The sequence below is a fragment of the Scomber scombrus genome, chromosome 1 (genome assembly GCF_963691925.1).
Source record: "Scomber scombrus chromosome 1, fScoSco1.1, whole genome shotgun sequence".
NCBI classification, from domain to species: domain Eukaryota; kingdom Metazoa; phylum Chordata; class Actinopteri; order Scombriformes; family Scombridae; genus Scomber; species Scomber scombrus.
Window position 1 is genome coordinate 34158162 of NC_084970.1, and position 12641 is coordinate 34170802.

The window sequence follows — 12641 nt, forward strand, 5'->3', positions numbered from 1 at the left end:
CATGCAGAGTATGTGAATCGTGTCTCAACCTGAAAACACATAACAACTTATGTGATATGTTTTTTTTATGATTGATAGGCTTTCATATTCAGGTGTCCACATGAGCAGTGAAAGAGGTTTTTCCTTGCTGTAGTCATTCCTCCTGTTCATACTGACTATTAAAAGATCTCCTTCAAATGTGCTTTCAATGTAAAGTGATGGAGGATAAAATGTATTTAAAGGTTATCTGAAGCTTCTATTGAGCTTCAGCAGTCTGAGTTAGTCATATCAAGTGATATCTGACACATTTACAGTCTTTTTAGCATCAAATTCCCTCTTAGTGTTTCCCTGTTGAGCTGTGGTGGAAGTATAGTAACTAAAAGACTTTGTACTAAAAACACTGTAACGTTGAAACATAGAAGATGAAGATTTGACTCATTTCGACGACTGAAGCTTCATATTAGCTTCAGATTAAACTTTTAAATACATTTTTTTTGCACAGAAGGAGGACTGTGGATTTAGTCCTCCATCACTTCCATTATAAGTGCATCATGAAGGGATCTTCTAATGGACTCTACTGTTAACTTAATCCTTTAAATCCTCTGTGCTGATGATCCTCAAGAGAGAAACTATTTGTTTAATTTCTGCTTCTGAACTTTCAGAAAAGAAAAATAAACTCTATTCTGTCCAATTTTAATCTGACATCACTAACAGCACAAGTTGTGGTATTTTAATTACAGCAGTTAATGAACCCATTTGTGTTGCAGTACTGTGGTATCTGGGTGTAACTGGTTTGCATGTTTGTGTGGAGCTCTGTCGCACACACACACACACACACACACACACACACACACACACACACACACACACACACACACACACACACACACACACACACACACACACACACACACACACACACTAAAACACACACATCTCCTGCTCTACTCTGTTGATTGGCTTCCTGACAGTAAAGACCACTGCATCCCTTTTACCTGAGGTGGAATGCTCTATTAAAAACAAACCATACCTCCATACCTCGACCCACTGAATGCCTCTCTGCTGAAAAACTGCTCTGTTCACCTCGTAAAAATGTCGCAGACTTTGAAAACACGCTCAGACCGCAGATGTGTTCGGGAAAAAACAGCCTGAAATCTTTTTTTTTTTTTTTTTTCGAGTTTGCTCTCACAATGCAATGAATGAAAGGACTCGTGTGTTCTCTGAAAAACAAACATTTAAAAAGACGACATCTGTTTGTTGACCCCCCCCCCCCTTCACTAACAAGGTCTCTGCTTAATGGTTTTTTATTTTCAGTGGTCAGACTGTGTTTAACCTCAGTGCGTCACTAGTGAAAGGCGGGGGGGGGGGGGATTATACAATCAGACACAGATAAGGAGAAACAAATAGAAGCAGTACCTGAGTGCATGTATACAGTAGATGCAGCGCGGCATGTTCTTTCTGTCATAGATATCTGTGGTTTCAGGGTAGAAGATCTGAAACAAGTCAAGCATATAAACACACACACACTCAATTTTTGGAGCAGGTTCTCATATCGATGACATCGTGCCAGCGTGCTGCAGCATGTGTGCAGGAGTGATTCAGGGCGTTAAAGAGGATTACACAATGTAAATGTGGATTCAACCCGCCCTGGCATTGTCTCCATGGTGCAACTCAAATTAAGGTTTTGAAAGAAGCTATTGATTTTTCTTTTTTCTTTTCATGACAAGCAAAAAAAGAGTTTCCCAGAGTTGGAAACTTCTCGGGGGGGAAAAAGAAAACACACTAAAATGGCACACAGCTATTTTTAGAGGGAGTAGTCTTTTAAAAAAGCTCCATTTTAAGTCTATAATACATGTGATACATCTTCAGCTGATGCCATATTTATAAGAGTGATTTCTTAACGTCACCGGCTTCAGTTTATTTCAGCACAGCATGAAAAACAACTTGAAACTAGCAAGTAATTCATCACTTTTAACAACATTAGGAGCCTTTTATAGAAGAAAATTAAGACTCTTTTTTCCATAGTGGCTTCAAGAAAACTGACTTTTAATAAAACAAATAACCAAATACATGATGTTCTTTTTAGAAAGGTCCATGTTTGGTATGTGTGTGTCTTCCAGGTTTGATTTTCTAAAAGTGCAGCTTGTCGAAATTCAGTCAAATTCAACTATACTTTATTAATCTGTGGCAATAATCTACTGTAACTTCATCTCAAGGAAGGTTCAGGTTGACTTTCATACTGTGACGAAATAAAGTGGAACCAATGAATGCGTTAAAAGTAGTCAAATCAATCTAAAACTGATGCTTCAGATAATGTTCTGCTTTAAATGTTACATAAACTGTGTCTTATTTCCAGTTTATGGCATAAGTCATGCATATGTTACGGTAGGGAGACCTGTATAAAATCAATTTAGTGACAAGAATTTATGAACAAACAAATATTATTGCACAAATACAAATACATAAAGCTCAAGGAAACATTTTTAAAGAGACAGGATTTCATTGCAGGTTTGTTAGGAGCCTAAATGAAGCTTAACATTACTCTGAAACTCTTTTAAACAGTAGTAAGGAGAGGTTTGGTGCCATGCTCACCTTTGGCAGTCCCTTCTCTGCCATGGCATTAAGCCACTGGATGACATTGTCTGTGTGTCTGAAATGGAGACCTGTTGCCTGTAAGAAGAAAAAGAAGAAAAAAAACAACCAAAAAAAGGTCAGGACACAACAAACATTCTGTTCTCTCCCGACTCAAAGACATTAATCCAGTCTCTCAGCCACACAGACAACAGGAGCAGTAAACTGAGGCTCCATTCAGCCGGTTTACAACACGAAGAAGCAGGGAAATACACACAAGAGTAGAGTGTAATTAAAGAATCAGAGGACGTTGTGTTAAAGCAAATACAGAAAATAAAAAGGTCATGTTTTTACTGATAAAGGCAGAAATGTGACTTGTGGATAAATGATTGCAATGTGCTTTCTAAAGCTCCGTAATTTACATGTTTACTCCTGCGTGAAACCTCCAGTTCTGTGGTAGAAAACGTCACTGAGAGTAAATCCTGACCTTTTTGGCTTCAAAACATTTCTATAATACAGCATCAACTCTTTAGAGCTCTCTGCAACCCCTTTGTCACAGGTTAAGTCTTATATGCTGCGTCTCAGATCTCATACTTCTGTACTTATGGGTCAATGACGTATAAGGATTTTCAACAACTCAATTTTAGAATAATAAAAACAAGCATATCTAATGCAGTAGTTCAAACATTCAGAATGTTGTGTACCTGAAAATTCATATTACAATTTGAAAGTGATTTTAGTGTTTTTTTCAAGATTAATTGGCACTGGCCTGAAAAAAAAAGTCATGTGGTGCGACCATGATTCATCTTGAAATATCTTATATAAATAAAAGATCATCATTTACAAACATTTTTAAAAAAATGCAAATACTTTGTTTCCAAAAACGTTATATTACTGAAAACTTGTAAAAAAAAAAAAAAAAAAAAAGATGTGAAGCGTGTTAAGTAAATTAATTTATTTCAAGATGAATCATGGTCGCACCACATGACTTTTTTTAAGGCCAGTGCCAATTAATCTAGAAAAAAACCCTAAAATCACTTAATTTCAAATGTATAATATGGGTCTTCGGGTACACAACATTCTGAATGTTTGAACTACTGCATTAGATATGCTTGTTTTTATTATTCTACAATTGAGTTGTTCTAAATCCTTATACGTCATTGACCCACACTTGTACTTCTGTATACTGTTCTGTATTTGTACTTATCTCACTGAGAAGTATGGAAACATGCAGCACTATGAATACTCGGATGGTTTCATTCAAAACAGTCAAAAAGTTGAGTGTGTTACTTTGGATACTTCTCGCCCTCAACGGTCGCCATCTTGGCTCCGTAGCAGAAGGAGAGGGATCATTTTTCAAACAGGAAATGACGGCAGAGGATGTTGTAACTACGGTGAACATCGCTGCGTTATACAAATGTAAAATCATACATGTGTTTATTACACTAAGCTCCACTCTACTGTTGTCACATATAAGCCATCAGTAGGTTTATTGGGTTCATTTAGCAGTCTGTAATGATTTTAACTAGCTAATCATCATTTCCGGTAAGCGCACAACGGCCGTGTTTGACTTGAGACAACACTAACCTGTTGAAATTTGTGCACTACGCAAGTAAGTACACAGTGAACTAACAGAAGAATGTGATTTGAGACACAGCATTAGTAAGTGTTAAGCAGTACAAAACCCCAAAGAGTGATTTTTATTTCATATTTTGTAAGATTTCATGGTCCTGTAGAGGAAACATATCTATCCAGTTAGAAAAAAGGGCTAAAGCATGATTTTTCGTGTAACTAAAACCAGAAGTCTTTATCCATTTGATCACCAGATTTATTATCACTGCTTTAAAGCCCTTGATTGACACTTCCTGCTTCTGCAAAAGCTATAAAAACGATCCCTCTGTTATCATCCAGAGTCAGGAAGAAGGCTGAAGCCAAAAAGACGCTGTTTCATTTTAGGGTGACAAATCAATTTAAAAGACCATTTTCAGTGATTCTTGTTACATTTATTATGTCATTGAGTTTCTACGGTGATTGTATCTTCATTGTTTTGCATTGCAGAAAAAACCTGATGTGACACTTTTTGTCCCGCTGTCTCAACTAATCCTGAAAAGGCAGATTACGGTTTCCCTGAGATCTTGATCTTGATGCCAGATCATCACACTTCAAACATCACATGACTCAAAAAACTAAAGCTTAGATAGCCAAATGTGTCAAATCAGTTGTGAATATTCATTTCCCAGGAGGATTAGACTGGATTAGTTACTTTATTTATTTTACTAAACTAAATCGGACTCCAAGAACGCAAGCAGGTGATGTTAAGAACATCATTTGCCATCTTTTCTGTTTAATCTACTTAACCTCCTGAGACCTGAGCTTTTGTTTGGTATGCATTTTTTAATCTCTACTAGATATTTGGGATTAGTAGGACCTGATAAGTACAAAAACTAAGCATTGTCTTTAACATTTATTTCCTTACATTTACACCTTCCCTTTGCACGAATGATAATAAAGTCCCAATGTCCTCAAACGGGTACTTCCTGATTAGCAGTGTCGTAGCTTGTTGCTATTGTTAAAAAAATAGTCAAATTGGTATAAAAATACAAACGTTATTAAGCAAAAATAAACAAGTTTCAACCATAAAATCTGATCAGGTTTTGTACCTGCTCCACTTTTTTCTGGGGCTTCACTTTGACAAGATACCTGCCATCTCGTTTTAACCATAGATTGTATATAAAACGGACGTAACATCCGTGACGTCACCCATTGGTTTGTGGACTGCTGCTTGGAAGCGAATAGTATCGGATCTGAGCAGCGCCATCTTGAAAATTTCAGGTGCATGCCGGGTAAAAAAAAACACAGATTCTACTTATATGGGCATCAGGAGGAGCATGAGGCGCCCTCCTGAACCTGTGAACCAATCAACCTGTCAATCACGACGTAGCCACGCCCTAATGCATACCCTGCTTTATCGTCTAATATAAAATCAGGGAGGCCAAAATGTCCCAAATGAACATCATACTGCATTGAAGAAGGCTTTAAACTAGCGATTGAGACCATAAACACATTTTGAAAACGTTTACTGAGGTTAGAAATCAAGTGAGAAGTTGGTGAATTCTCCATTGACTTGTATAGAGACGGAAGTCCTTTTGACACCAAAACGGTCGCCCCCTGGTGGCCTTTTGATAGAATGCAGTTTTAAGTTACTTCCGCGTTGGCATCATTTCAGAGGACCAGAACTCCCCGCCTGGTTTTAACACCGATTTTTACACTGTAATGTGCTTTAGCGACCACTAGGTGGCACAAAAACGTGTGCATGGACAAAGACAGCAGGTCAAAGTTAGGCAAAATTAAGTATAAGGTCCAGCAAACCTAAAAATGGGGTTGCAGGAGGTTAAGAGCATATTTTTCTCTTTCAAAGCACATTACTGCAAGTGGAAATTCATGCAGTTACTAATCACGTCATAACTTCTACGTGTTTTCACCTTGTAACGCGTCTGCTCGCGGTCGTAGATCTTCTTGATGGAGACGGTGTGCGGGGCGAAGAAGTTGCCCAGTTTGGCCAGATAGACGCCGTTCCTCAGCCCCTCCTCCAGCTCTGTGGTGGGGGGTAACTCCTCGTCCAGACAGGCCTCCATCCATCTGTAAAGGAGAAGCACAGCAGACACATCGTCACATTTCACAGAAAACACAAAGAGGAAGCATACAGTCATACTTAAATATAGAGATTAGTTACTGCTCATGAAACTTCAAAGATTTAACCCTTACATGATGTTTGGTTTTGACATTTGACAGCTCGTAAAAACACACTAAATGTCTTTTACCCTGAAATTTTATGAAGTGGCCCCAAAATGCACAACAATTAAAAGGTTATACTTACTTCTTGGTCAAATTTGACCCGTCTTTGAGTTAAATGGATAGTTAATAGTTTTAATAAGATAGTAGTTATGAGGATTTGCACAACATTTAGAATATTTCCACCCTTACATCCGATTTGGGGTCAAATTTAACCTATTTTTTCACATTTTACAGCTGTAAAATCACCCTAAATGTTCTTTTGCCCTGGGATTTGATGACTTAAAGTGATCTAAAGTGGCCCAAAATGCACAAAAATTAAAATGTTTTAACCCTTACATTATGTCCAGGGTCTAATTTAACCAATTTTTACTTTTTTAGAGCTGTAAAATCACCCCAAATGTTCTTTTACCCTGAAATTTGACGACCTAAAGTGGCCCAAAATCCACAAAAATGAAAATATTTTAAAATGTTATACATACTTCTTGGTCAAATTTGACCCTTATCTATTGACATGTGTTTTAGTTAAATGAATAGTTCATAGTTTTAATAAGATAGTAGTTATGAGGGTTTCTTTTTATGATGTAGCAGTGAAGACTGATGGCTCTAATGGTTATACAATAAACCCCACAGCTCCATTAAGGTCTGCTCATTTTCACTTTACATAAAATACATTTCATTCATTATTACTATGTTATATTTTCATGTCTTTGGTAAAATAGGACATTATATTGTGTGATAGTAGCTGTTTTTTCTCCAAATATACAAAATACACTTTCAATAAAATAACATTTAACCACCAAAAAGAGATGCAAAAATGACTAAAAGAGACATAAATTGACTAAAGAAACCTAAAAAATAAAAAAAAAAATACATAAAAATGATTAAAAAGAGACATAAGTTGACTAAAGAAACCTAATTGCTACCAAAAAGAGATGAAAAAATGACTAAAAGCAACTAGTTACCATAGCAACTATGAGATGGAGTGACTAAAGAGACTCAAAACTACCAAAAAGAGACATTTACATCATTATTGCTATGTTATATTTTCATGTTTTAGGTAAAATAGGACATGATATTGTGTGATAGGAGATGTTTAGTGGTGTAAAAGCTAAAAAAATACACTCTCTCTGCTCTCTGAAACATTAAATCAAGGTTTAATCACATTTATTGATCAGTCAGATCGATTAATGATGCTTTCTAAACACATCTGTGGTTCAAAATTTGGTTTAGACACTTTTAATGAGGGTATTCTTACTGTGAGGATGCAGAATATGAACAGTAAGGGTTAAGTTTTTATAAAGCCACACGTCAAGGCAGTACTTCTGAAGTATTTTATTTAAAAAAGGGTTGTCGTGGCACTCGGAAATGGAAAGCATTGTTCAGTTAAGTGTCTGATAGTATTAAGTAGAGATGAAAAGGTGCAAACACACATTTTTAAAAAGAAGCTCAGATGTGGTCAAACACTTCTGGTAAAGTTGAAGCAGTACGATCCGAAACTGAAAGAACTGTTTTTGACGGTGCTGTCGTTTCAGGTGTGATGTGGACCAAAGTGTCAAGGATGTGGAGTTGTGGGGGGGGGGGGGGGGGGGGGGGGGGGTTAGTCTATTTATATAATACACTAGTCTCAAAGCAGTCACTTCATTCCTCTTGTTATACGCAGACTTTTCATCCAGCATTGACAACAGCAGGTAAAAATGTCCACTCATCCAACATCAGCTCATGACAGGAATCCTTCTAAAATCTACTGACTGTGAATCTCCGTCAGTCTCAGCTGCAGCTTGAGACGAATAACACCAGGAAGAAGAGCTCAGACACACAGAATGACGTTCAGACCATAGACTGTATATATAATGGACGTAACATCCGTGACGTCACCCATTGGTTTGTGGACTGCTGCTTGGAAGCGAATAGTATCGGATCTGACCAGCGCCATCTTGAAAATTTCAGGTGCATGCTGGGTAAAAAAAAAACACGGATTCTACTTATATGGGCATCAGGAGGAGCATGAGGCGCCCTCCTGAACCTGTGAACCAATCAACCTGTCAATCACGACATAGCCATGCCCTAATGCATACCCTGCTTTATCGTCACATATAAAATCAGGGAGGCCAAAATGTCCCAAATGAACATCATACTGCATTGAAGAAGGCTTTAAACTAGCGATTGAGACCATAAACACATTTTGAAAACGTTTACTGAGGTTAGAAATCAAGTGAAAAGTTGGTGAATTCTCCATTGACTTGTATAGAGACGGAAGTCCTTTTGACACCAAAACGGTCGCCCCCTGGTGGCCTTTTGATAGAATGCAGTTTTAAGTTACTTCCGCGTTCGCATCATTTCAGAGGACCAGAACTCCCCGCCTGGTTCAGACTGATGAAAGGTTAAAGCCAGGTCTGGTAATGCAGAGTTGAGTCTAAGAAGCCTGAAACCACTCGCTGTTTAGATGTAGATATTTGTTATTAATGTCATTATTTCTTTGTAATTTGTCAATTTTTTGGTTCTTTTTCTTATCTTGTAGCTTGTCAATCAACTATAAAGCACTTTGAACTACATTAACCTGTATGAAAGCTGCTATATAAATAAAGTTTGATTGATTGATTGTTATTTGACATGGTGCAACCGTCCCAACAAATGTATTAATTAAGATTTTTGCTCCACTAGTGACGAATATCTATGAACAATTTGTATTCCATCCCAATCATTTTCCTTTCTTGTATTTACCTTCCTTATTATTTATTGTTCTTTATTCTTTTTATTGACACTTTTTTTACTGTCCACTTTGCTGCTGCAATATTGTACATTTCCCCATCATGGGACTAATAAAGGAATATCTTATTATAAGCTTCAGATGAGGGAAAGCTAGCCTGGTTATCAATCGTAGCATCCATCACAAACAGAGCTGCAATGATTTGGAAACTAGTTTATTACATTATCTGGTTCCAGCATCTCATATTATGTGGATTGGTGCTTTTTATGTGTGTTTTTCTTTATGTTTTGGATTGTTGGTTGAACAAAACAAGCTCATTGAAAGCATCTCTGTGGGATCAGGCAATAGGGAATGTCATTATTTCACAAATTATTAACAATTCATCGACTGATTAATCAACAAATTGAGAAAATATTGAAAATCTTTACTTAATCTTCCTAAATTGGTTCTTTTTGTCTGTCAGAAAATATCATAGGGATTCAAAATGGGGCTAAAATAAATGAGAGAAGGCAATTTAACATAAATATTAAGACTGCTTTAAATTCCAGTTGATCGACTGATTGATTGTAGTAACTAAAGACCCTCAGGGATTATAGTGCTTAATGAGATTTGAGATTAAACAGGTGTTATGTCAGTGCTGTGTAATCCCCCCCCTCACAGTGAAAAGGATATATAGAGATATATATATATATATGTCTCTCGGGTGTTATCTACACCACCTTTACTACGTTAAAACTCGTCGAGGCTTTGAAGCTCCGACACACACAACAAACACCTGACCTTATCCCCGTGGTAACGCAGAGTTCCCGGCATTCCTTTGAGCGTGACATTTCATTTCTTTTAGGTCATACTGTGGAGTCGCATTCCTGCTGCGAGCTCCATGTCAGCCTCTGGGCCACGGCGGGAGACGCGCTGAGCTCTCACACTGGGACGGAGCCTGGTGGGACTGGATTCCACCAACTCATGTCATCACCACCCAGTAACCAACCGGACCAAGATTAAAACTTACTTTCACTTTAATTACAAAACTCTTAGATGAGGTTTTAAAAGAAACAACCACGTGCTATAAACAACTGATATGTAGTTATACAATTAGTTCCTGAACCTGTTATGTGACTACGACCGCAGTTACTCCTCTAACTAATAATAACTGATCCTGTCTAGTAGCGGTCTCACATTTAGCTTTATTTTCTGCTACTGTTGAAGTTAAAGCCAAACCGATATATCAGTCAGCTGATATTATCTGCTGATATATTGATATTATATAATGTTAATGTTTCCATGATGATATATTTTATGTTTTTTAAGTCATATGGGAAGCATGTTGAGTATATTTGATCCTTTTTCTTAATAATATATAATATTATGTACATATACGTATAAGGTTTATGCTTAATTTGCACTTTTTGAACCAGGACTTTAAAAAGTACAATGATTTTTATTTTTTAAATTGCACTTTATTAGGTCATGTGTTTTTATAACAGTTTTTAGACATTATATATGTTTTAAAAAAAAATCTTGCTATTGGTTTTATTTACTCTTATACCTCTTGTCTTTTTTACTGTTTATCTATCTACCTACCTTCCTACCTACCTATCCATCCATCCATCCATCCATCCATCCATCCATCCATCCATCCATCTATCTCCTAATATATACATACATATGTGTTATCTATTTATAGTTATTTATAATGTTTAAATTCACAGTGAAGTTTACTGTTTCATAAACTTTATTGTTAAACTATTAAATATCACAGCCTCAGTTACATATCTTTGTCAAAGTGTTTGATAAATGCTCAGGTTTCACATCGTGGAAGCTTTTGTTTAGCTTTCAGACTCCACCGTAGCTGCACTGCAAAGTCAGAATTTTTAAGATTTGTATTTTCCTTTAATTACACGTGACGGGACGATATCAAAAGAAGAAAGCTCCTCTGCAAGTGAAGTGAAAAAGGGAAGAAAATCTCCTTCTCCTTTATTTTGTCAGTTAACTTTCATTGTTGGCTAATCCAATGATTATTTTCTCAATTATTCCATTAGTAGTACAGTCCATCAAAATAGTTATAGATTATATATTTCTGTTAATCGACTAATCGTTGCAGCTCTGTTTGAGCCTTGAAGCACAGGTTCAAGATTTTAAGTCTGTCCTAAAACAACAGTCAGGAGCTCTAATGAGCATTAAAGCGTTTTCCTCTCTGTAATCATTCCTCCTGTTCATACTGACCATTAGAAGATCCCTTCATAATGCTCTTACAATGGAAGTGATGGAGGACTAAATCCACAGTCCTCCTTCTGTGTAAGAAATGTATTTAAAAGTTGATCTGAAGCTAATATGAAGCTTCAGTCGTCCACATGAGTCAAATCTTCATCTTCTATGTTTCAGCGTTACAGTGTTTTTAGTGCCAAAGTCTTTTTGTTACTATACTTCCACCACAGCTCAACAGGGAAACAGTAAGAGGGAATCTGATGCTAAAAAGACTGTAAATGTGTCAGATATCACTTGATATGACTAACTCAGACTGCTGAAGCCTCATATGAACTTTACATGAACTTTTAAATAACTGTATGGACACACTGTGGAATTTATCCTCCATCACTTTACATTGAAAGCACATTTAAAGATCTTTGAATAGTCAGTATGAACAGGAGGAATGATTACAGTGAAGAAAACCTCTTTCACTGTTCATATGGACACCTGACTGCTGGATTAAGACACTGGAAAAATGTTGAACTTGTCCTTTAATGTTAGATTTAGTTCTGAGGAAAAAAGCTCTGACTAACAAGTTACCTTAATGTCTTAATATCAGACATATTAATTAACCATTAACAGCGACATCACATACTTTCCTCCCAGCAATGAGCGCTGGTGTCTGCCCTGCTTTTTCCTTTAAAGCCTTGAAAAATATCAGCTCTTGTTTATGAAAACCTTGAGTTCATCATAGGCCGTGAGGAATTTCACAGGCACGGTGACGTCAGCGTGGCCTTTGGAAATAAAAAAAAAAAGGCAAACAGACTCCCTCTTTTCTTTTCATCTGCTGAGAAAACACTCCCGCTCCTCTGCAAACTAAAGTCTTTGTCAAGCAACAACAAGGTTAACTATATCCTGAGCGAGATTAAAAGATTCCTTTCCTCCTACAGACAGACCCCCCCCCCTTCTCTCTAGAAACACACACACACAAACACAATACTGCAGCTGTGTGTGCATTCACTCACTATATTCACTCAAATCCAAACTAATCTTAACCCCAAGCTTCAGTCCTGAGATATATCACAACTTTAAAGGGGATTTTCCAACTGTTTTTATTCCTCTTGAGACCATCTGATAAGAATATGAAAATGTGAAGCCCCTCACACACACACACCAACACCAACACTTTTTGCTGTTCACAGGCCAGTGCACCACCAGCTGAAACAACTCCCCTCCTCAGGAAGTCGTGACATCGGGTCTCCAGACAGGCTCGCTATAGAGGGCCGTGGGGTGGGCCAACCTGTGGCGCTGGGGGCCCCGGGCCTGCCAGCCAGGAACAAGCCCCTCCTTTCACTCCACACTCGGAGCGGAGCAGTGAAAGGCTCCATAAAGACGGCTAACT

General features: G+C 37.4%; 1 protein-coding gene across 1 annotated transcript in view; it reads right to left on the reverse strand.

Moving 5' to 3' along the window:
- iqgap1 (IQ motif containing GTPase activating protein 1) overlaps window positions 1–12641 on the reverse strand; it is a 74192-nt gene that overhangs the window by 35839 nt on the left and 25712 nt on the right. Inside the window, 3 exon segments of the mRNA XM_062416644.1 lie at window positions 1396–1472; window positions 2572–2649; window positions 6033–6189. Of these exon segments, the coding sequence (XP_062272628.1) occupies window positions 1396–1472; window positions 2572–2649; window positions 6033–6189 (312 nt within the window).